The following is a 26,893-nucleotide window of genomic DNA, read 5'->3' as shown; positions in this document are numbered from 1 at the left end:
CCCTTCTTAGAACCCTGAGACGCACCGACGCGTGGGGGACGGCTTTATCTGACGGCCACTGACCGGCAGTGGGCGTGACCTCCCCAGACGGTCGCAGCCAATAGGAAGGGGAGGCCCTTTCCCTTCGCCTCACTCTAGCCTCCCTGAACCGACTCCGCTTCTAGAGGAAAGGAAGGCGGCGCTCGGAGCTCCTCATCCAGTGAGGAGCGAGCGGTAGTCTGACAAGGGGCGTGGCCTCGCTCGGCAGCCCCGCCCCCTTTCCCCCAACTGGCAAGCGCGAGAGATGTACCAGGGCAGTGGAAGCAGCTGTTGGAGAGAAGAGGCGAGCGAGAGAGGAAGGAAACGGGAAGCGGGGGTCTCGGGATGAACGGCGCGGCCCGGGCTCTCTTCGACAGCAAGGAGCGCGTCCTGTTGTTGGGCGAGAGTTTCGAGAAGCAGCCGCGCTGCGCTTTCCACACCTTGCGCTGTGAGTCGAAGCGGGAGCTTTAACAGGCGGAGAAAAGGGGCGGCGGAAAAAGTTGAGGCTTCGCGAGTGAGCTCCGGCTTAGGAGTATGTGGGGACCCCTCGGCTGTTATAGTCAGCCCGTAAGGCAAGAGACCGGCAAGAGAAGGTTGTGGTGTGTGTGTGTGTAAACTTCGGGGACTGAGACTCAAAATCTGTGCCAAGGGAATCGAATTTTTCAGGATACGTTGTTAACCCTGGTGGTTTTTAGCCCGAAAGCCTAAATTGTACCCCTGCTGACGTTTTAGAAGAGTCTTTCGAGGGAGAAGGGACGTGTGTGTCTGTGTGTCTGTGTGTGTCTCTGTGTTCAAATATGTCCATTGTATTTGGGCTTTTGATTTTCAGGAGAAATATAGGCAAAAATGTCATCCATTTGAACCCTATTTATTTTTGGAAAAGCAGATTGAAGGTCAATATTTTCACTGCCTGACTAGGTGGCTCAGTGGCTACGACGCTGAGCTTGTCGGCGTTCGAATCTCTAGTACAGGTCTCCTACGTGAGCAGGGGGTTGGACTGGATGACCTCAAAGGTACCTTCCAACTCTGTTACTGTGTATGTATGTGTGTGTGTAATGCAGTACATACAAACCCACGCCCTCAACCCATACACACTGTGTGTGTGTGTGTGCGCGCGCGCGCGCGCGCGCGTGTTGAGGGTGTGGATTTGTTTTAGATGGCAAAGCAAAACTCAAAACTCAGGCTGCTTTTCCCGCAAGAGGATGAAGGGGAAAGAGCCAGCTTCAAGGGATGCAATTATAAATGCAGCGAGGCAGCGAGAGATTTTTCCTTGGTTCCGGAGTAAAATTGCGGTGGGAAAGCTCGCCTGCCTTAAGGGGATTAAACGTACCGTATGTATCGGTTTCGTTCTGTGACTTCTCCGCTTAATCAGTTTAAGAGCCCCTCTGCTTTTTTTTTTTAAAGGGAAAAGCAATTCGAGAAACAGGTAAGGGGAACCTCCTGAAGTTGACTGGGAGGTGATCGGAAGGGAAACAAAGTTGGCGGGATTGTGGCGTGGCTTGGGAGGGCTTTGAGAAATAAGCTGGTTTTCCAGAGGTTGCCCAACTGCCTCCCTATCTCTCATAAAAGACAAGTGTTGAATAATAGTTCCCGGCTAGATGAGCTTTTATAGGTGAGAACATATTTCAGGTATAAATATCTGGGATGTAGAACAGTGTATTTTGAATTGGATTCTTAAAAATTGTTTTGTTTATATAAGTGTTCTACTTACTTCTATGTGCTTTTAAACATTTCAAATTCAGCTCAGAGAGGAATATAAACCAGTTACCACTACCCAAATCATATTGTTCTATTCATAGTATAAAAAAGATCCAATTTTTAGAATGCTTGTATGCATTTTGGGGTGTGATGGCATTTTGCAGATGAGCCAAGGTGGCGCAGTGGTTAAATGCAGCACTGCAGTCTACTGCTAGATCAGCAGTTCAGCGGTTCAAATCTCACCGGCTCAGGGTTGACTCAGCCTTCCATCCTTCCGAGGTGGGTAAAATGAGGACCCAGATTGTTGGGGGCAATATGCTGACTCTCTGTAAACCGCTTAGAGAGGCCTGAAAGGCCTATGAAGCGGTATATAAGTCTACTGCTATTGCTATTGCTATTGCTATTGCTATTGTACAATATAGGACAATTATATTTGGCAGTGGATCCTGTTATATTTATCACAACTGTCATTATTGTTACAGAATTGTAACCTAAAGATTTCTATTTACTTAGAATAGATCCACACTGTAGAGTGCTTAAAACCTAAGCGCTCTGCAGTGTCAATAATTAACAGGACAAGTTAACAGAATCAAGGGCACATTTGGCATTTTTAGATAAAATAAGTATAATCTTTATTGTCATTGTACTTAAATACAACGAAATTGGTTGTAAATAAATGCAACAATATCATGGAAGTAAACAAATTAGGTTTGTAACTTTTTAATCTTATGAAATACGAATAAGAAATAGAATAAAATATTTGTTCAGCTCATTAAGATGCGTTATTTAGCAAAAGATAAACCTGACATGTCTTGACATCGCCTTTCCATAATTTAAAGCCCTGTATATGTATTGGATAGTACCCCTAATCAGTACAGTAGAATTTGTTCCATAACTTTGGTCGTGACCTGATTTAGTTGTGACCTGAACCTAATTTTGGAAATTTGGTGCTTACAAAAAAAAAGGCGCGGAAGGAGAAATTGGCTGTGAAAAAAAAAAAAGGGATTTTTTTGGTCACAACCTGATTTGGTCATGGTCAGAAGCAATCGTCACTATATATATCTTTGGAGGTTGGATTAGAGCAGTGATTAATTCCACTGGATAGAAATACGTATTACCAAAATTATAAATCCTGTTATATGGATGTGGGAATATTTGGATTTAAAACTTGAAATATTTTTCTTTCTGAATCTTAGTTCTTTATTTTCCGTTGAATGTGAAAATTAGTTAAAAATGGATCTGTTTAAAATTGATTGACATGTTTTTGTAAAAGAGTGCTGCTTAGAAATGCAAAAAAACCCAAAATAGTACTTTCTCTGTAGCAGTGCGCGTGCGCGCGCACACACACACACCTCAAGTTTCAAAGGGCCCTAAAGACCTGGCTTTCCCCCCAGGCCTTTGTTGAGCATGATTGAACCCCCTTTTCTTCTTTTTCTTTGTTCCTATGAAGGTTTGTTATCTCTGCCATCTTTGACTTAGTTCTATGTTGAGCTTTTTTTGTTTTAATTTTTTAAACCATTGATAAATAGCCCAGGCTATTTATCTAGGAGTTGAGTGGTATGGGAACTTAATTATTAATTTATAATAAGTAGTGGATTACTCCTAAGGACCTCTGAATAAGACTAAACAAGACAGATAAACTACTAGTAGAAAAGATTTCCATTGAATAATGTAACTTTTCCATTTATCTTGTAAGTTGATCAATATTTATGGAATCATAAATATTTATGATTTTATTCAGATGACTTCAAACCTGCATCAATTGATACATCTTGTGAAGGAAACCTTGAAGTTGGTAAAGGTGAACAGGTAACAGTAATGTTGCCAAATATTGAGGTAAGTTTTTTGTATTCCTTAAAAAGGCATAGCTATATCTTAAGTGTGATTACTTTTATGTTAGTGCATGAAGAATATAATTATTAAGGTAGACTGTGCAGATGGGCTATTATATTAGGGGATTGGTAACTTCCAAGATGCTATTGAACTGTAGAATAATGGAAGTTGCAGTCTTACAATTTGTATTTTATGTGTTTACTATGAGGATCTATGTTCTGCAACAGATACTGGCTACATGTGAGAGCAATAAGTAGCAGGAAAATCCTTGTGTTGATTCTTGCATTTAACCACTTTAGAAGTATCTTTGTAATAGCTGCACAAAAGTGATTAATGATGACAGGATAACAGATCCGAAGTGCAAAGCAACTTTTACTGGTTTTTTTTTATGATAAGCCAGAAACCTTTAACTTTTAGACAGTCTAATTAAGGAAAGGTGCTGTAGCAAATTGTGCAATTGCTCCCAGTACTTGTTCCCTACCAGTCAGGACTTCTCAAAAAGCAGGCAACTTTGTATTACCTAATTCTCCTAGCTTGTTCCTCTTCATAAGTAAAAAACAAACATTACTTACATTTCTCCTTGTTAAGTATGGAGTTTTTTGATTTGTTTGGCCACACCTGATAGAATGAACCAAGTGGGGAAGACCAGTTAGGCAAAACATGATATGATAAATGAGAATATTTGTAGCTCAAGGGGCTTGGTACTGATGATGTTAACTAGTTTGGGTAATGAACCATCCGCAAGAAAACAAGCAAGCTTAGAGATCACCAAGGACCCCTCATAATATGATATGATTTGTGTTATTTGTGACATATGAATCAGGCTGAAATTGATTTATTGAGAACATATAATAGTCCTATTGATGAGGGAGATTCATCTTCAATTCTGTTAAGATATCAAAATATTTTCAGTAAACCGTAAGTTAAAAAACGCACATAGTTACTCTTCTGTGCTAGAACTGTAAAATTGCTGTATGTAATCTTGAAGCAAACTAGTATTTTCAAAAGTTGTTTGTTGCACTATAATTTTGATAGAAAATTCAACAGGAAAAAAAGGAAAGGCAGCAATTCATGGCAGTAATAGCTTGCAGTTACTGATGCAAACATAAACTTCTTTTTTAATAACTGAGGAGGGATGTTAATTAAAGAGATGGAATGAAATTCTTTGTAGTTATATGATAAACAAAGGCCAGGAATTAACTGAGCTGGGCTGGACTGAATTCAGTGTTCTGTGAAAAACCAGAAAATTGTAATTTCATTATGAAACATGAATCCTAAGATTGGCTTCCCTTTTTTATTTTTACAGTGAAATAGAGACTCTTGAGTTTATGTGTGAAATGTGAGGGCTTTTTATTATAAAATATAGGGCTCTTCCCTAAGAGGAAAAAAAAACCTATAGTGATACTAGTAATTCTTTTCTGATTTAAAATAGGGCTCTACTCCACCAGTAACAGTTTTCAAGGGTTCCAAGAAGCCATATCAAAAAGAATGCATCTTAATAATTAACCATGACACTGGCGAATGTAGACTAGAGAAACTTAATAGCAATATCACAGTGAAGAAAACCAGGTGGGTAGAAAAAAATAGCCAAGTTGTTCCTTCTTAAAATGTGATAGTTGCTTTGGGATAAAAGTTCTGATAAGCATTGGCCTCATGAGTGTTTCCTTCCCTTATCATTTTCCAGGGTAAGTAGGAAGTGCAATGCGAAAGCTGTCATGTGCTTGGATTTTAATATTAACCACAGCTAGTGATTCAGATGTAAATTTAAACTATGATTAACTGAAACTGAAAAGCTGTTATGCCAAACAGAGCATGGAGATTCAACGCTCTTCTAATTTTCTTTCAGTTGTACTCTACTACATGTTCATATCACTTGTATAGTGGCTATTGAAATGTAAGGTATTTTGGAAGATTTCAATGAGAAATGGGAATTTATTTAAATTCTATTCTGTCTCCAGACAACTCTCATTTGCTTTCTTTAACCCAATTTCTGAGCATGCTCACTCTCTTTAATGTTGTATACTGGAACACATTTAACTGTTTTCCTGTAGCAAGTTTAGACTTGTTTATTTTAATAAAAACCTTAGCACAAGTTCATGAAATAACTAGTCTGTAACAACTGTATTATGGGTAGTAGTCATTATAGTTATCCATATCACAGAAGTTCATTTATTTTGTATATTCTTTAAAAAGTGTTGAAAAAGCAAACTATTACATATTTGTCAAGATTTTTTTTTTGATGATCTGATGCAGAGGTGAAGGCAGCAGCAAGGTGCAGTCTCGTATTGAGCACCACCAGCAGCAGCTAATGAAACACACTAATAAGATGCCAAACAACCACAAATCATCTCCACCAAAAGAAAAGGTGTCTCCACCTTCTCCTATGGATGATATTGAAAGAGGTAAATTATAGCTATATTCCTTGAGATTGCAGAGTGATTCCGTAACTTGAAGACTTTGAGACTGAAGTTTTTTGCTTAAATTGTCCTTGAGAAGATAAGTTGGTCGGGGTGGGGTAGCAGCTTCAGTGTCAGGGATTCAGTATTCAGCTAGGATTCATATGATTATTTATTCACAATGGATACCCTGCCTGTATGCAGAATAATATATAACGGGAGAAGGTTTTTAATCTATTTTATAGATTAATAAGTCGAGGACTACACACACACACACACACACACACACACACACACACACTCATATCCATATAAAGGTAGTCCTCAACTTATTTCATTTAGTGAACATTTGAATCACAGTGGCATTGAAAAAAGTGACATGACCATTTTTCACAATTATGACCCTTGCAGCATCACCATAACAAATGTGAAGTCATAAAAAGATAAAAGTTGTAAAATGGGGCAAAACTCACTTAACAAATCTCTCAGCAACATAAATTGTGGTCATAAATTGAGGACTACCTGTATCCAGATGTATTGCCTTTTAAATTATTCTTGTCTTGATCAAGTAATTTAAAAATGGAAATGATATCTTTGAATTAAATTCAGGTAGAGAGAATTACATAGTTTATATTCATGTAGTTTTCCTGGGAGACTTACAAAAGTGGTTTCCGATGACTTACTTTTTCAATTTTAAAAAAATATTTCTCAATCTAGTGAACAATCCCAAGATTTCCTATGGAGTATCCAGAAACTAACTAGATCTGATCCTGTCCAGGTTTTTCAGGATCTGGCCAGGGCACTATATAGAATATTTTCTTGTAAATAAACCTCAGAATTGAGGTTTGTTTCTGCTTTGCCAATCCCTCTTATCAGCAAAGATTTGGCGGGCACAACACTTGTAGAGTTCAGAGGATACTCCCTGTAGTATCCATAAGTCAGCTTGTTTTTTAAATGCATAGAAAAACATTTTGCAAATCTAGCACAGAGATATAGAGGACCAGAAATAGTGAAAACCATGGAATTTACCATTGTCTATTCTAGTGCTCCTTTTTTCTGGCTATAAATATTAATAAAAATTTTTTTATTTCTTCTGAACCAACATGAAAACCAGATGAGGAAAAAAACAATCAATCCCTCTTCTGCAAGATTGCTTCATTTTCATGTTGGTTGGAAGGAAAGCAGCTTTGGGAATGAAGTGTTCTCAGAACAACTTATTGTTTTGAAACTTTGAAACAACTTATTATGAAATTCTGTGCAATTCTGTCAATTTAACTTCTTACTTGCATGTCACCTGAATCACCAGAATAGTTCTAGGTGGACCGGTTGCGTCACACACTGGCTACGCCCACTCCAGTTTAACAAAGGGGAAAAATTGTGATACATCATGTGATGACAACGTGACACTCCGAGTTTGACACCCCTGCTCTAGATGAATTCACTATAGTAAAAACTGCTTCCTCATCTGAACTGCAATGCCAATGTCATAAAAATGTATCCATGTGTTTTGAGTGGGTGGGTGTTTTTTGGGGATGGGTGGGAGAGAGAGGTTAGAGATGGATATTCACGGCTCCTATTTGGAGCCATTATGTAATTATTGTCCATGGCTCCAAAGATTATGAGGGCTATAGAACAGTTTTTTTTTTATTACTTCTGTTACTGCACTGGTTGCAATATGTCAGTCTTTTCATTGATCCTTTATTCTTGCCAGTGTGGTATAATAATACAAAACCTCATGCTACACTACACAGATATATAACTGAGTTGTTGCCTTTCTGTTAGCTGAATTTTCTAGTCATGTTGATCCTGTTTATATATTCTCTTGGTCACTATCCTCATTCTTTCCTTTCTTTGATAATAGTCTCTAGTTTTATTTTTTATTTATTTATTAAATTTGTTTGCCGCTCGTCTTGCTTTGAAGTGACTCCAGGAGGCTTACAACATTAAAACCATAAAAGATAAATATTTCTGAAAACAATAAAAACAGAATTAGAATCCAAGTGAAGTTGCAGTTAACAGATGTGGGGTGAGGGATTAGGATGCATTGCGGCGGGGTGGTGGTGAGGGGGGATTTTCTCTTAATTCATCCACCAACTCCAGTGTGGTGTTCCCCTGTTGCGGCCTCAAGCCATCTGCCAAAGCCAGGTCTTTAGGCTGTTATAGAAGGTCAGAAGGATGAGATCTCAGGAAGGGGGAGGGGGGGATAATATGTTCCAAATGTCCGGAGCCATAGCAGAGAAGGCTCTTCTCATGGACCCCAACAGCCCAAATTCCCCGATTGATGAAGCCAGCACATGTCCCCTTTGCTGGCAGAGGTGTGGCGAGCCAATCCCATTGAAAGTCCCCCCCCCTTTATGGTTTTATTTGTACTAAGATTTTGCATGGATACACATGCAGTTGTCTAGATCTGAGGTACCATTTTCTGGGGATGCTGCTTTTCAACAAAATTTGGGCCATACTGAATTTGAATTTTGCTCCTTTGAATGGCTTGGAAGTTGTGCCATTTTTTCCCCTTCCGTTAGTAACAGTAGGAATGTCACACTTACTTTACATACTATGTAAAGTAAAATAGAATAAACTTCCAGCTACATAGTGTGGCAGATGAGTAAGAAAAACTTGGTGGATGGTAAATTAATGTTAAAAAAATAGTAGCTTGTTGTACTGATGGCCAGGGCATTCTTCTTAGGCAAAGTCTTTGAATATTCAGGGGAGGGGGGGGAGATACAGGCAGGTGTTTCTTTTGTGACTCAACTCTGACTGGAAAATCTTGTCATTTAGTTTCCTCAATAGCTGCTTTAAAAAAGTACCCACTTGCTGCAGGGGAGGGTGTTTAAGATTACATTAAAATGGAGAGGTTTTTTTCTAAGGTTGAATGCTTTGTTTAAGATTTTTTTTCCTGAGTCACACAGTTCCAAAGAGGTTGCCCAGCATTCTGCCAACCTGACAATTACCCGGCAGGGAAGGATCTTCCAAGAGTGGGGTGTGGTGTAGTGTGGTGGATAGGAATGGCAAAATATTTTTTTTTGCATTGCCAAGTGGATAGCTAGTACTGGTTAGGGCATAAGTGAAATGGACTCCATTTAATTAAATCATACACGCAGAAAAGTACTCTTGAATGAATTAAAAATTAAACTAGAAGACAACCTGACAGAAACTGCACTCATACAAAATTCAAGATTTCTTACTGCTAATGCTGAATTGTTTGGTGCTGATCATGGAAGCTTTGGTGAGATTGAGATAGATACAGGTGAAACTCGAAAAATTAGAATATTGTGCAAAAGTTCATTTATTTCAGTAATGCAACTGAAAAGATGAAAGTAATATATGAGATAGACTCATTACATGCAAAGCAAGATAATTCAAGCTGTGATTTGTCATAATTGTGATGATTATGGCTTATAGCTCATGAAAACCACAAATCCACAATCTCAGAAAATTAGAATATTGTGAAAAGGTGCAATATCCTAGTCTCAAAGTGTCCTACTCTAATCAGCTAATTAAGCCATAACACCTGCAAAGGGTTCCTGAGCCTTTAAATGGTCTCTCAGTCTGGTTCAGTAGGAATCACAATCATGGGAAAGACTGATGACCTGACAGTTCTGCAGAAAACCATCAATGACACCCTCCATAAAGAGGGAAAGCCTCAAAAGGTAATTGCAAAAGAAGTTGGATGTTCCCAAAGTGCTGTATCAAAGCACAATAATAGAAAGTTATGTGGAAGGGAAAAGTGTGGAAGAAAAAGGTGCACAAGCAGCAGGGATGATCACAGCCTGGAGAGGATTGTCAGGCAAAGGCCATTCAAAACTGTTGGGGACTTTCACAAGGAGTGGACTGAGACTGGAGTCAGTGCATCAGGAGCCACAACACACAGATGGATCCTGAACATGGGCTTCAAATGTCGTATTCCTCTTGTCAAGCTGCTCCTGAACAACAAACAACGTCAGAAGTGTCTTACCTGGGCTAAAGAAAAACAGACCTGGTCTGTTACTCAGTGGTCTAAAATCCTCTTTTCTGATGAGAACAACTTTTGTATCTCATTTGGAAACCAAGGACCCAGAGAATGGAGGAAGAATGGAGAGGCACACACTGCAAGATGCTTGACGTCCAGTGTGAAGTTTCCACAGTCTGTTGATTTGGGGAGCTATGTCATCTGCTGGTGTTGGTCCACTGTGCTTCATTAAGTCCAGGGTCAACACAGCCGTCTACCAGGAGATTTTGGAGCACTTCATGCTTCCTTCAACACACAAATTTACAGGGATGCTGACTTCATTTTCCAGCAGGACTTGGCACCTGCCCACACTGCCAAAAGCACCAAAACCGGGTTCAATGACCATGGGATTACTGTGCTTGATTGGCCAGCAAACTCGCCTGACCTGAACCCCATAGAGAATCTATGGGGCATTGCCAAGAGAAAGATGAGAGACATGAGGCTGTACAATGCAGCTGAAGGCCGCTATTAAAGCATCCTGGTCTTGTATAACACCTCAGCAGTGCCACAGGCTGATAGCTTCCATGCCACGCCACATTGAGGCAATAATTGCTGCAGAAGGGGCCCAAACCAAGTACTGAGTACATATGCATGCTTATACTTTTCAGCGGTCCGATATTGTTCTATGTACAATCCTTGTTTTATTAATTGCATGTAATCTAATTTACTGAGACGGTAGATTTGGGGTTTTCATGAGCTGTAAGCCATAATGATCACAATTATGACAAATCACGGCTTGAACTATCTTGCTTTGCATGTAATGAGTCATATATTAGTTTCACCTTTTAAGTTGCATTAGTGAAATAAATTAACTTTTGCACGATATTCTAATTTTTCGAGTTTCACCTATAGAGATAGATAGATAGATAGATAGATAGATAGATAGATAGATAGATATTGTCATAGAGAAAAGAACGAATGTCTCTGAGCCTTCTCCAACCATTTTTACTATTTAGTATTAAAGGAATAATTGTGAGGTTGTAGTTTCCTTGAAGTCCTGAAGTCAAGATGATGATTTAAACCAGGCATTGTTGTGAAGGAAGGTTTAACATAGTCTGCCTAAAATCTGAGTGAGGTTGGCAGTGCTCCTGATTTGAAGCTCATCAGCAAATCCCATACAATATAATACTGCTGTTGCTTTGAGTTCATTAGAAGTAGCACAGTTTAGTTTGGCTTTGCCTCAAGATTGAAAATGCTGCATGGCAAATAGTATTTCAAACTTTAGCTACAGTCAGAATAAGAGTTGTATAGAACTACTGGGCTGAATGGGGGAACTGTTCTCAGCTTGCTGGATTTTGATACAGAAGTAGTACTTTCTGAATTCAGTGCAGGTATATCTACTAAGAATAACAGCTGTAATTGATTAAATTGATTTGATCACCTGATTAAACAATTCTTGCCTAATAGGCTATAGAAGGATGGGAGTTTTGCCATGTTATTTCTGCTGTGATCACTTTAAAAAACAATGATGAAGCAGGTTTTTTCATACGTATTTTGTATTTGCTCCTCAGGGCTCTACATCAATATTCAAGTTTGCTCAAATAAAGTGAGGTTTCGGGACCCTTTGCCAGGTTTTTTCCCAAGAGCATTTGTGAATGATCAGTATCAGTTTTGTGCAGAGGCCAGGATTGAAATTAATTATTGAAGAGTCTCCTTAAGGAAAAACATGAAACATATTGAGCTGTGCTTCAGAAAGCCTCCTTATATATTTGGAGTTTTTCTTCCTTTTACAGAACTGGTATTTTCTCTTTTTATCTATTATTTCTTTGAGTAGAGATTTCAGCTATGGGAACATCTGATCCAATTCTAACCTCTGTACCACCTAATTAATGATCTCCCAGGTTTGTGAACTGAACGTGATTATGTGTGCCTTTGTCTTACATTTTATTTTTTTCCTTTTTTACATTGTATTTTTCAGAGCTAAAAGCAGAAGCTAAAATCATAGAGCAAATGAGCAGTTCTGATAGTTCATCGGAATCAAAGAGTTCATCTGCTTCATCAAGTAGTGAAAACAGCTCTAGTGATTCAGAAGAAGAAGGATCAAAGCTATCGCTTCCCTTGTCAATGCCACACCTGCAGCCACCGCATCCCATGATGACAGTATCCCAACAGGCATTCCCAGATGTGGATATTGGATATCGCAGAAGTCAAGAGAGCAGTGGCCGTTTGATGAATACACTGAGTAAGTAATGAAACAAAGCATGCTATGATAGACTTGGGCATGAGGAAACCACATGCTGTTAGTTACGACTTTCCAGGCACAGATTTAAGTTACACAACAGCAGTTTGGATTAGAAGGTGGGATAAAGGTTTCATTGACCTCTCATGATGCCAAATTAAAGATTATGGTTAAAAACAATTCAGCACAGATGATATCACCTACGACTGGTTTCAGGATTTGGGGTTTTAAAACAATGTTGTCCAGAAGCATTCATACATTTCAGAAATGATCACTGCAGTATAGTTCACATTTCACTGCAGTAAAATGTTTTGTTTTATTTCCAGGGCTGCTTTGCTAAGAACTGGTTTATATATATGCCTGACATTTTTTTTTCCTTTACCTTATAACAAACCAGCCTTTATCACAACCTAAAGCAAAGTAACTAGATAGATAGGAAGCATAAATGATTATAGAATTTAAGAATTTTTGTAGAATTTTTTTATATACAGTTCCCAAAATGGAACACACAAGTAAGTTGGCACTTCATAGGTAAATGGTAGACTCCTACCGTATTTTCCTGATCCAAAAATAGAGCAAAGGATTTTTCCTGCTTGATTCTGGGATATCATATATAATCAGGAACAATGGGAACATAAATTATAGCTTAGCTGTCAAAGCTAGCCAAAAATGATGCAACCAGTCATTTGTTTAGCTTGTGCTAATCTGTATGTATCTATGTACTGTATCTTTATTCAGTTACACTATTATCGGACTTGATTATTAACTCCAGTATTCTCTATATATACACCCCTTGGATTATATAACAATTGATACTAATAAAGAGTTATTTATTTTCCTGGCAATTCATTTAATTTTACTACGTCCTTGATACTTTTTTAATAATAAGAACATCTTGATGTTTTGAACATTGACAAAATTAAATTTTGGAATGAAAACTTGCCTTCTTAAAACATTTCACTGTATCAACAAGGTCAATTCAGTTTACTGGAATACATTTTCTTCAACTACCTGTGAGGTAAATTGGGCTGAGAGAGGATGATTGGCCCAAGGTCACCCAACTGGTTTTCATAACTAAGGCGGGACTAGAACTCATGATTTCCCACTTTCTAGGCTGGTGCCTTAACCACTTGACCAAACTGGCCCTCAGTATGAACTTGATAAGGAAAAAAATACATAATAAAGCAAAATATTTTATAAAGTTAAATGAGCATATATATGGTCTTTACCTGGGCCACCTGAAAAACTATTTTTAAAAGCTTTTAGTGATGGAATTGGCGGTTGCATAGAAAACCCAGTGAGAAACAGCAAGGTTTTTATTTAGGTAGGATTAGCACTATATGTTCACTTTACATCCCAAATAGGTGAGAAAACAGCCCAAAAGGCTGAACTTGTTAAATACTATGATGAATAACTGGGAGGAAAATTTTGGAGAGCATTCATTTGGAGAATGATTGAATGGCTAGAAATTTGAACAAAATAATTGTAATCATTTGGCATTTTGTTTGGGCTCTGTTAACACTATAAGGTTGATGAAGAAAAATTGTTGATAACTTACAATGCAATATTGCCTTTTGTGGCAATGGAAAGCCAGCTTACTATTCTTGAACTTTCTACATAAATATTATATAATTAAACATAATATGAGAAACTTGAAAGAAACTGTTGATTTTTAGCATTAATTAGCCCGCATTTCTATATTTAAGTGCTTCTTTTATTTAAAGTATAGTTTATATTTTGCTTCTAGGACAAAGAAATGTATTAAATGTGTCCTTAATGTGTATGGGGAAAATTTTAAGTAAAAAACATGTTTCAAATTGCTTCTGGCTCAAGTATTTATAGCCAGTATACAGAACTGATGACCCTTAAATCTGATTGATTTTATGTCACAACTTGCAATTGAAATGTTTCTAGAAAGAATTATTTTTTCTACTTTGTATTGAAATAAATAGAATTGCATGAGATTTCATTTATGTCCTTGGGTGAAACATATTATTTGCAAATTGTACTTCTCATGTCTACACTTATGATAAAATGGTAGTGTGTTTAAAGGATATTTAAAATGTTATTATTCTGAAGTTTAAACTTTAAAACCACACTGAACACAACTAATTCTGGTTACCTTGTTAGGACAGAATTGTACACTGTCCAAAGGTGGATATCTGAATCTGATCTAAATTTACAATGTTGCATGAATGCTGTAAATGCTTAGTAATATATGATTTTCTGAACCTTTCTCCCCAAATATTACTAGATATGTTCATAGACTTCTTTTTTAGTTTGTAATCTTCCTCATCATTAAGCACACCTATGTCTGGCCAGCTACCCTTTCTTTCTCAACTCACCTACATATAAGAAAACAAACACTAAATTGCTTCTCCCAATTAGTATTTTACTCATATTGCCACCCACCAAACAGCACTATGACAAGGATATTAATGCAATTGTCCATTCTATTGCATGTGATACTGTAGTTCCCATTCTATACTTTTTGTGAATTTGCTAAATTGCAATCAGTTGTTACTAGATACTTTCCCTCTCAAAAAGCTAACCTTTATTTTAATTGACAAATTCAACAAGGTTGAGTAATGTTGAAAGCTTTTGAAAGCCTGGTGTTTTAATCCTATGTGTTAGGATTAAAAGATACAATCAGAGATGAGTGACTGAAAGTCCTGTATTTTTATTTGGAAAAAGAAAAGCAACATATGGAGTGAAAAGCACAGACTCCAGGTTCAGATTGTGCTGTTGGGTTGCTTGCGCTTCTTTACTATGGTGTAACTTGCCATTTTAATTTTAGGAAATGATCTACAGTTGAGTGATTCTGGAAGTGACAGCGATGATTGAAGATGCTTTGAAGTTTTGAAGATGCATTATTTTCCTTGCTGAAGATGAAAAGACATTTATTTTGCACTAAGTAATAAAATTAGAACCATGTTATGAACTTTGATAATGAAGTTGACTTAATTTTCATGACATGAAGCTCAGCATTCCTTCTGCCATAACTTTATATGGCTGTTGTAAATGTCTGGATATTGGGTATTTTAGCCAAGCCAGAGTAGCTTCTACTACCTCCTTTACTTAAAAGTTGAAACAACTAACTATTCTCTGTGACTTAAATATGGAGGAAATATTTGTTTATAATATACATATTTTGGATAAAACTTTTACTTGAGCAAGCATGTTTATAAGTAAGAGAAAACAAAAAGTTGATATCTGTTACGTTTTTATTTTTGAGACCTAATGCTACTAAAGTACTTTCTAATCAACAGAATGGAACTATCCAATTTTATGTAACAATTGAGCTGTAATGAATACAATCTGAAATTCCATTTTTTTTTCTAGCCATCAGTTTTTCCTCATCTGGGTATTGCTAAATTTATTGTCTATGGTAATAATGAATTAATAGCTTTAGTATCTTGACAACTTAAGGTATATCATTATATAACATAAATGTGCTCTTCAAATTATGTTAAGATCAATGAATTGCTTTTGGTTGGCTGAGAAATAATAAAATATTTATTATTTCCTTAATAACTTCTGTAGATATTGGAATATTTGTGATCCCTTTGCCCTTTAAAACTGATGTAAAATAGGGGAATAATCTCTGACCTCATAATTACAAAGAGGTTATAAAGCATGCAGGCAAACATAATTCTATAATAAATATACGCAGACCATACTTTATATATTTTACTACACTGGTGAAATATTTTCTTATGTCGGTATCCCAACAATTTGTCTCACATATATAGCCATAAAAAAATTCTAAGATAGGGGCCAGTAATTTACTACATGTATTATTAGTGTGAATTCTAATACTTTGTGGAATAGCATGTTTATGAATCAGCAAGAAAGCTGGTTCTCAGCACTAAACTAATCTGGTCTTTTGTCAAAAAGATAATTGTCATTTTCAGAAACTTTTCCCTTGCGCTAATTTAATTTTTTGGGAGCTGAATAAGCATGTTCTTAGGAGTAAAACAAGATGTGACAAGTGTGCTCAAGGACTGGCTGTGGGAATATAAATATATTCTTAGATTCAAAATACTTTCTCGGTGCCAAGACACAGCATTTTGGGAGCTGTTTGGCGCCACAAAAGAAAAAATGGTAAATGTGAGGAAGTTCTCAGTTCTACCCCTATTCAGAACTAAAATACGTAGCTTCTGTAATGTCGATCTGTTGAATTTTTATTTCCCTTCAGCTGCATAGAAGGTACTTTTTTCTTGTTAGGTGAGCACTTCTGGAAGGGTACATAGTTTGAGGAGGGAGACAAAACAATTGGCACCAGGTGTCATTTCATATTAGAATTCCCCAGGTGATATGATCTTCTCTAGCCATGTATCTATTTAATTCATGTACAATTTGCAGCCATGTGAGATTATAACCACACAAATGAATTTTCAAAGGGATAGGGAGAGGCCAAATAAAAAAAATCATTGGAAGAAAAAAATAAAATAAAAACTTTCCTAAGGTATTGCCTCTATTTTGCAAGTCTAGCAATAACAGCTCAACAAATTATCAATTGCTTTATAGATGTAGTTAATATAACGTTATATAACGTAATATAACATAACATAATATAATATAAAATAATATAATAACTACACAACACAACAACACAACACATACAGGTAGTCCTCAACGTATGACCACAATTGAGCCCAAAATTTATGCTGTTAAGTGAAAAATTTGTTAAGTGAGTTTTGCCTCATTTTATGACTTCTCACCATATTTGTTAAGTGAATCACTGCAGTTCTTACGTTAGTAATGTGGTTGTTAAGTGAATCTGAATCTGGTTTTTTCATTGACTTTGTCAGAATGTTGCAAAAAGGGATCACATGACCCCAAGACACTGCAACAGTCATAAATATGAAAAACTAAGTCTTAAGTCACTTTTTTCAGTGCCATTGTAACTTTGACCAGTCAGTAAATGAACTGTTGTAAGTCGAGGACTACCTGTATAATAGGTAATATAATTTAATATTATAATGTAATGTAATGTATATGAGTCTTGAATATTGCATTGTATCAATCCCTCCATGGAGTGCCCATGTACATATTTGTTCTCACTCAATGAAAAACCCTAGATTTCTCAGTCTTGAGATTACATTGATTTACATTTTTGTCCCGTTCACCATCTTTTTACTGATAGGAAGGATTTGAATTGGTTAACATAACAGTCCTGTAACCTGAACCCAGGTGTAGGGGCAGAGAATACAGGCCATTTATCAGCATACCACATGTAAATGCAGGCTGAGACAACAGACGGAGACAACATGCTATGGTGTTTGATTGCATGAAATACGTAAAGAACTTTTCCATGCATATTCCATAGACCGGCTGCAGGCATGGCAGTTAAATTTTGCCAGTCCTTGAAGGAAATTTGAAGTAGATTCTGCAACCAAAAAGAACAAGGTTTTTGTACTTGTTCTCTCTTAGTATTGTTTCTAAAAGAGACGGTTAGATACATTTAAGCACACCAAAGTCAATGGATATGGTAGTAAACCTGAAGTTATAATGAATACAGCAGTGGATGTGATGATTACAAGAGTTGGTTGATGACTCCTGTTGTAACCCATCTCTGAATCCAATTAACTATTGTCAAAAGTGGATGAAGCATAAATTGCAGGAACAAAGATCCTTATGCATAAAGGAAAATGAATTTCCTTGTTAATTTCAGTCCTTTTTTTGCTTTTTAAATTTTTTTTTTGCATTTAACAGGATTAACATAGGTTAGTTGAACTACGCTGCGTAGTTCAAAGGATTTTAAGCAAAGGATTGCTTAATAATATCAAGCTGATAAAAATGGGAGCATGCCATCCTTATAATAAGCAAAATGCAGCTTTGTCTAGTAGGTGGCATAACACAAATGTATTGGATGTACTATTTTTATAGGAAATATAGTTGTTTAAAGCCAAGAATAGTTCAGTCAGGTTCCTGAAAGCTACAAGGTAATAATTGTTACCCATTAGAAAAACATTAACTTTTGCTTTGATGCATGCTAATAACATGTTTAATATTTTGACTTCTGCCCTAGGCCAGCCCAAGGTAACTTTCTTCTTAGTAGATAATCTTGTTCTGTAATTCACTGTCATGTTTTTGAATAACAGAGTACTTCACAGCATATGTTTGTTGTTTCAAAAGAAGACATAATTTGTTGTCTAAATGAGGAGAGGGGGATGACTGACTGGTCTTCAGGATTATGTGGCCAGAGATTGCTAGGATTTTACTCCAACATCATCTTCAGAGCAATTGAGTTAACAGGAAGTCTGCTTAGTTTTTAACTGTTTGCATGCACCACATGCTATACCTGCTGGAGTGAGGGGATTACTATTTTTTTTCTTTTATATTGGGTTTTTACTGTTTGTAAGTCATCCAAAGTCACTGAGGCAGCCAAATAAATCTTATAGATTAATAAACAAAAAGCCCAGTTCATGAATGCCTGTACATTGACAACACCAACCAACTGTGCTTGGCTTTTAAATTAGAGTTCGAGGCCTAAATGTGTTGTTAAAATTAACAACACATGTTTAATTTTAATTCAATTTAATTTAAACATAATAGTGTTTAATTTAAACATAATAGTATGTTTAAACTGGAATTTAAACACACAAGAAGAACAGGTTGCAAATATTAAGTTTTATTAAATCAAAATATAGGAAATGTTGACTGCTGGGTTTGATGTACTTTGCCTTAAAAATATGTTCTTGCTATTAGTGCATTAAGAAAAATAATAAACCTACATTATTTCTACAGATTGTAGGATAAGTTTATTTAAAAAAAACATATACATGTCTTCCTTTCTACCTTCCTGCCTTCTTTTCCAAAGTGAAACTTTTATTTTTTGAATGTACTACACTGTATCAATAGCACAAAAAGTACAATATGAATGTTATTAATATCATTAATAAAAGATTCTCAGTCATCCAGGTAAAGTTAGTAAAATTAGTCCAGTTGCCCTAATTCAATCTACAATTTAAATGTTTTGCCTGCCTCCAGCCTTATGAAATTGAACTGAAATGTAATTCATGATGTCCAGATCATAGCCGCCTCATTCTCATTTCTGATCCTAAATTGGTTGTGACAAGGGATACTGTCTGAAGTAGTAATTGTAATGCTTGCTTGCTTCTTCTAAATACACTATATTGCCAAAAGTATTCGCTCACCCATCCACATAATCAGACTCAGTTGTGAGCAAATACTTTTGGCAATATAGTGTATCTTGTAGTGTTTTCAAATCCAGCCTCATTTAATTTAAAAAAAACATTTATAAGATCTAGATTTAGTCGTAGCATGGAAAAGAAGGTTTAGCTTAGTTGTTAACAGAAGAGAAATATAGATAGCTGTTCTGTTCCCCCGTCCTTCGCTTGTTAACAGAAGACAGGCAAACAAAATGAAAGGGAACTCTCTTTATCAGTTCTCAGTTCAAAGTGGCTGCGAGCCAAAATAAACTAATTAAAGTCTCTGCCAGAAGATAACGAACTGAAAAACAAATCTTTCTTACGGCAACACAAGGTGAACCAAATGGAAACAAAGCACTTATTCCAAAGTCTCTATGAATCAGGGTTACAGAAGTCAAATCACTTTTCCAAGTGTACATCAAAGAAACCACGATCAAGGATCAAGGAACATTGACTTCTGCAACCAGGGCATGGCACCACCAGTCCTTTTATCCATCAGGGAAGCCTCTAACGAGGCACATCTGAGTGCAATCACCTCCTAGGAGTCCTCCGTTGTGCCTTACATTGGTCAGCTCTTCTCCTACGTGCATCCCGAAAAGACTCACAGAAGGGTTCTTGCACAGCCTCTCTTGTCTCCTCCCCACTGCTCCAAGGCTCAGTCTCTCTTGTGTCCTCCCCATTGACCCAAGGCTCAGTCATTACCTGGGGACCAACTAGTCTCTCTGAGCCCTGCTCGGAGGCAGACCCCTGTCCAGAACCCTCCTCCTCTTCCAAGTATGACTCATAAGCCCACTCGCTGTCAGAGTCTGATAACAGCTCCCAAGGCTCTAGCCGAGTCACAACAGATAGCAATAGCACTTAGATTTATATATCGCTTCATAGTGCTTTACAGCCCTCTCTAAGTGGTTTACCGAGTCAGCATATTTCCCCCCAAAGTCTGGATCCTTGTTTTACCCACCTTGGAAGGATGGAAGGCTGAGTGAACCTTGACCCTGGTGAGATTTAATTGGCCGGCAGCTGGCAAGTGGAGATAGTCCTTGACTTACAACCATTTGTTTAGTTTGAAGTTATAATGGCACTGCAAAATGTGACTAATGATAGTTTTTCATACTTCTAATCGTTGCAGCCTCCCCGTGGTTACATGATCAAAATTTGTATGCTCGGCAACTGGTTCATATTTGTGACCATTGCTGTGTCCCAGGGTCATGTGATCACCTTTTGTGACCTTCTGAGCAGCAATGTCAATGAAGAAGCCAGTTTCACCTAACAATGGTGATCCTAACTTAATAACGGCAGTGTTTTGCTTAACATCTGTGGCAAGAAAGACCATATAAAATGGGGCAAATCTGTCTTGCGTAGCAACAAAAATATTTGGCTCAATTGTGGCTGTATGTTGAGGACTACTTATATCGACATGTTTTGAAAAGACAAACAATGAATCTGTAAGACGATGATGATGAAGGCAGAATTTTCATTCTATCCTTTTCAATCTTCTTCTGAACATATTCTCATGGTTTCCTCCTTTGAAAATATGCTCAACAATTGGCTATTACACTCAACTGACTTCATCAAGATTAAGCATTAAGTTAATCAGCATCCTGCCCACAGTGACTGAAGTCTTGCATTGTTTTAATTAGTTTTGAAATTGAGCTCTAGTCCCATTTTTTACTCTCTGATGAGCTCAGCAATGCTTGAAAAGTTGCATTTTCCATATAAAGCTGTGTCAATAAAGAGATACCAATCTTACTGAAGATGTTTATTTTATACATTACTCCTTGGTTGTTACGAATAAGAAAAGAAAAGAAAAATGACTAATAGAGAATGAAAGCTAAAATATAGTGGTGGGTGAAAGATTCCAGTAGCTGAATCTCGAGAGCGGTTCTCCTGAACTAAAGGCTAAAATACTATACTGGGAATGGGTTTTAGTAAGTGCAGAAACCACATATGCTACAGATTTAATTGAGGGGTATTTATGAGTTAGAATCAGCTGCTATAATCAAGGCAGAAATACACAGGAATACCCAGGGGGAAAAACATAAAAGATCTTCAAAAGCTATAAACTACCAACACTAAAAGGTCTGACATTTCCATGGAAAGCTCAAAAGCACACAAATCAAGTAACGTTAACCTTCACAAAGGAAGCTGGGGCTAATAAAATCTTTTAGTTTATTGAGCTGGCAATGTGTCCAAAGAAACAGATCAATTGTACTTATCCTCTTGTGGAGGCTCCCTGCCTTTAATTTGCTTGCAATATATTTGATCTCCATTTAGCAATATGAAGTTCAATTAAAATCTGTAGAGATTCTCAGTCATCCAGGTCACGGTTGTCCCAAAGGTGCTTTTTCAGGAGGCAAACTGGACTTTCTTGTTTTTTCCCTTTTGAAGACATTGCGCTTCTCATCCAATAAGCTTCTTCAGCTCTGACAGGACAGTATAAATCCTTCTATTCCCCACTGTCTTGCCAGAACTGAAGAAGCTTCTTGGATGAGAAGCGAAATGTCTTCAAAAGAAAAAACAAGACAGTCCAGTTGCCTCCTGAAAAAACACCTTTGGGACATGAGGTTCACTTGTTTTTCAGTTCCATTTCATGAAACTAACCACAACTCTGCTCTCAGTGTCTCCATACATATGCATGATGTCCATATAATCTACTCAAATTCAGACCAAATAGTTAAATCTAAACCTTGCACTCGATAAATATTACATCATATACCCAGAGATGGATTGCTGCTGGTTTGGCTCTGCCCTCCCACCCGGAGACTTCTGCGCATGTGCAGGAATGTTGCGTGTGTGTGCGTGCACAAGCATGCATGGGAGCATACTTGAACTGGTAGCAAAGAAATTGGCAACCCACCTCTGCATATACCCCAGGGGTCCTCAACCCCTAGTCCATGGAGCAGCACAGGTCTGCGACATGCCAGTATCCGGGCTGTGCAAACGAGCACAGTCCCATCCATGGGATGCAGGCAGCACACGAAACCACTCCCGTCTGGTCCACAGAAAAATCTCTCTCCATAGAACCAGTCCCTGGCACCCAAAAGGTTGGGGGTTACTCAGGGATGAAATTCTGGGAAGTTTGCTACTAGTTTGCTTCACACGCATGTGCACTGCAGGCACTAAGAAACCTTTTCTAAGTCTGCAAAGGTAAGTAGAACAGCGCGGGGGGAACAGCTGTGCCGCACGATTTAGCAGGATTTCCTGCTTTCTAGTGAATATAAATTGTGCAGCACAGCTGATTGTCGCACAGCTGATCGTTGGAACTTTTTAAAAACTTTTTTAAAACAGTAGTAAAACGGTAGTAAAAAAATGCTAAAAAAAAGTTTTTAAAAAGTTCCAATAATCAGCTGTGCGACAATCACTGTGCTGCACGATTTTTAGCACATATAAATCGTTTGGCACAGCTGATTGTCACACAGCTGACTACCAGTTTGCCCGAATTGGTAGCATTTTTTACTACTGGTTCGTGTGAACCTGCCCGAACCAGTAGCATATCACTCCTGGGGTTACTGGTGTACCCCAACAATGTGCTTCTTCTGAAAAGTAGACTTGAATTGTTCTTAATAGAAGTGTGTGCTTGCTGCAAGATGTTGCCCCATCGTTTTGATGGAGACAGGAAAATCTCCCTCCCTCCCCCCCCCCCGCTTTTGGCAATGTTAGTAGGTTTTTCCCTCAGCTCCTTGAAACCTTGTCCCCTGTTATAAAGAAAGTACAAAGAAAGAAAGAAAGTAAGGATCCCCACTGTGATTGTCACAGCGGATTGTCAGATCTGAATTGAAGCCATTGGATGGTCTAATTCGAGTTCCCCCTTGCCTTGTATTGGCTTCTCTTTTTATTATGTGGACTGCAGGGAAACGGACTTTCTCAAGCTTTTACCCTGCAGCTCTCATGCTTCATTGAAATAATGAATGGGGGGGGGGTGTCCTCATAAATGTAAATAATAGGCTCCAATATTATGATGTTCCATCTGTGTTCTCTCATTGCTTCTCCCCTCCTTAAAAAATGAAAACAAAATGGAATAGTTACACAGGGAGCCATCTGGGAAATGTGTAAAGGGAGTCCCTCTATTCAAATAAGTTTTAATAGAGCACTTTTAGGGTACTTTCCCATAACAATCTGACAGGAGCATTGAAAGTGTTATCTCAGTAAATATAGAACTGCCCTAAAAAGAGCCTGCTGGGGCCTAGTGGAAAGGATACACTTCTAGTCATAAAATTTGTGCTTTTGGACACCAGCTGCAGCTTGAAAGCACAAATTAAGTACAAATTGAGTTTCAGTTCTTAGTCAAAAACTTGGTAGCGCAATGAATATTAACAAGGAGTGGCAATTGACTTTTACGTGGTTACATATCCCAGAAAAAAGTATTTCATTAAGGAGAAATAATTACATCCAGCCTGCCAATTGTATGCACAACTGGGAGGCTGTCCAACCAAGCTTGGACTAGACATTTAATCTAAAGGAAGCCTTCCTTTCAGCAGGCAAATTATGTGTCTTCAGAGAGTTCAGAGCTGACTCACTGGGATCTGTAGGGCAGGTCTGATGAATGCATTTGCGTGCCACCTTTTTTGTTTGCTTTAATTTGAATGTCTGTTTCGTGTTCCAACTTGTAAGCCGCTCCAGATTTCAAACCTCTTGTTTGGGATTTGGAGAAGACTTTAGCATCTTTCTTTTGTTCTCATCCCAACTGCATTGTCTTTCTGCTGCTCCTTCTCCCCCCCACAGAGGTCATCCAGTGCATAATGTTGCTTGCTCTTGGAGGCTCCAGTTTCACTTTTCTTTGGCAAGCATCTTGTTCTACCAGTTCCCAGAATTTTCTAGAAACAGTTGCACAAGCTTCTGGAAACAAGCACTGTGTTTTTCTCACTGCCTCAGAAAAAGGCCTGGATGACCTTCCTAAAAGTGTCTTAGATGAGGCTGGGGAACAATGCCTTTTCTTAACTCCAGGGGTAAATGTATGGAGGCCATAGTGAAGTAAAATACTGCACAGTAATATTATTATCATTGGTCACATAGTCAGATGATTAGACTGGATTTGGCATTTTTGTCCATCCATCAAGCTCTTGTCAAGAATCTGGGATAGGCAGATATTGTGGTTGAATAGTATTAAAGGTATTGTCGCAGGAGGTAAGCCATTCCATGTAAACCTGACTTTTGCAATTGACTGATAAGTGATTTAGTCAATGCTAATGGTGTTCAAGTGGTGCTCCAGATATTTTGGGATTTTAACCAAGGCGTCTATCACTATTGATAATATCTTTGCTTTTTTTGATGCAGTCATTTTACTTCTATTTGAATTTTTCTCCACTTGTTTCTCTTCTATTCTTCTGTCTCCAGGTACTGCCACATCCACTATCCAAACTTTTTTTGTCTTTCTTTTGAACAATTATTAGGTCTGGGTTGTTATGTGGCAGGTGTCTGTCTGTTTGAATTCTAACATCCCAGATCACTTCAGCTTCTTCATTTTCCACTACTTTGTCTATTTTATGATCCCGACAATTCTAACATTCAGGCAAATAGTATTTCTTGCAGATATTCCAACGCACCATTGTTGCTCCTTTGTTTTTTTTTTTTTTGTTTTTTTTTTAATTTTTTTTTTATAGATTTTATTGGTAAAAAGAAAATACAACATCCATAACTTGTAACAAAACAATACAACTACATTTCGAGATATTCCCATACTATCAAATCATTATAAACATCAAAGGTTAGGTATCTTTCCCTCCCTCTTTTCTTCCCTCCCCCCTTACTTCCTTCTCCCCTGCCTTCCCTCCTTTCTTTTCTCCTTTTCTCCTTTCCTTCCCCCTCCTTTCCCTCCCTCGCTCCCCCCCTCCTTCACACATACCTTCCCTCCTTCCCTGCCTCTTTCCCTCCTCCTTCCTTTTCTCTTAATCTCCCTCCTTTCCTCCCTCCTTCCCTCCTTCCTTTCAACTCTCCTTCTCTCTTTCTTTCCCTCCCTCTTTCCCTCTTTACTACCCTCTCTTCTTCCCTCCCTCCTTCCTCCCCCAGTTTCTTCTCTTTCTTCTCTCCTTCTTTCTTCCCACCTTCTTTCCCTTCTCTTCTTTCTCTTCCTCCTCTTTCTTCCCCCCTTCTTCTGCCTTTCCTATTCCTCTCCTTTCTCCTCTCCATCCAGACTTCCCTACTATCCTCCTTCCCTCCCTTCTAACCTTTGTTACATTTGCGTATTTTCCTCTGCTGAGGACAATCTGGTTCTCTTTCCCTTTCCTTGCTTGAAGAGGCAAGGATTATACGTCTTCTCGCCTCATCTAAAATGAAGTTTGATCACTAATTTCATGCAGGTAATTATAGCGAATTTCCTATCAGCTTTTTAAAGTTTTCCCAGCATTGTAGCGTGACAAAATTGCTCGACGGTGGGTTCTCGCCCCTGATACATTTCTCCTTTCGTTTATCTCTCAGTTGTTGTATATTGTTCATTTGAGTTATTGGTTTAATCGTGATAGGTTAGTTAGCTATCTCTTTTTATGTCTAGGTCTTCACTGACTCATCAAGCCATTTGTATAGCTTCTCCCAGACTGTATAAAAGTCTGTGTCTTCTTTGTCATTAATTCGCATCGTCAGTCTGTTCATTTCTGCTAGTTCTAAAATTTTATTCATCACCATAGTGTTGGTGGGGGCATTTTCACTCTTCCAGCACTGTGCGTAAACAATCCTTGACGCTGTCAGAATATGGACTAGGAGGTATTGGTCAGATTTGCAAATTTTTTGATCTATTATTCCTAATAAGAAAGTTTCCGGCTTAAAGCATAGTTTAATTGACAGGATTCCATTCAGCCATCCTAGTATTTGCTTCCAATATGCTTTGGCTACCGGACACGTCCACCACATATGGTAGTACGTGCCCAGCACCGTTTTACATTTCCAGCATATGGCTGAAACTTTTGAAGACATTTTCGCCAGTCTTGTCGGTGGAAGATGCCAGCGGTAGAACATTTTATATATATTTTCTTTATAGGCCGTCGACTTTGTCAATTTTAGATTCCATTCCCAGACTCTTTCCCAGTCGTCTAGATCTATTGAGTGGCCGATGTTTTGGGCCCAGGTTACCATGACTTCTTTTACTCTTTCTGCTTCCGTTTTTCGAATCAGTAAGCAGTTGTATATTTTTGAAATTAATTTCTCATCTGGTCCAATTAAAATTTTATCTAATTCCTGGTTCTTGTTCTGGAAGCCAGGTTGTGCTAGATCGAATTTATGTTTGTTGCTCCTTTGTTATCCAGTTTTTGTAATCACTCTGTGTGATCTTCTTAGATGGTCTACTTTTTTTTCAGCTCCTTTGCAAACATGACATTTACTGTCTGCTGCTATCTTCTCAATTCTGGCTTGGTATGAATTTGTTCTTAAGGCTTGGTCTTGTTTTAGTCAGAATTAGCCCCTCCATCTCTTTCTACAACTTTCAGAGAGTCACTGGCTAAAAATGAGGGATAATATTTTACAAGAAGAGTCCTCCATTCCTCTGCTCACAACAGAATACCTTATACCACCAGGTTTGAAATTTTGGACTTAGACAATATAGAACTACGCCATCTTTCGTCTGACCTGAGCATAATACACAAAATTATCTGCTACAATGTCTACCTGTCAATGACTA

The 26,893-nt window shown here is 37.9% G+C and overlaps 1 protein-coding gene across 1 annotated transcript; it reads left to right on the top strand.

Annotated features, from left to right (window-relative positions):
• Window positions 1-251: 251 nt before the first annotated feature.
• EAF2 (ELL associated factor 2) lies at window positions 252-16,546 on the top strand. The gene is made up of 6 exons (XM_032217117.1): window positions 252-466; window positions 3,458-3,552; window positions 4,982-5,118; window positions 5,803-5,951; window positions 11,852-12,115; window positions 14,910-16,546. The coding sequence occupies exons 1-6, from the start codon at window positions 364-366 to the stop codon at window positions 14,954-14,956; spliced, it is 795 nt and encodes a 264-aa protein (XP_032073008.1). The 5' UTR covers window positions 252-363; the 3' UTR covers window positions 14,957-16,546.
• Window positions 16,547-26,893: the final 10,347 nt, after the last annotated feature.

Source organism: Thamnophis elegans, chromosome 1, assembly GCF_009769535.1.
Source record: "Thamnophis elegans isolate rThaEle1 chromosome 1, rThaEle1.pri, whole genome shotgun sequence".
NCBI lineage: Eukaryota > Metazoa > Chordata > Lepidosauria > Squamata > Colubridae > Thamnophis > Thamnophis elegans.
This window is presented reverse-complemented; position numbering and strand designations above follow the sequence as displayed.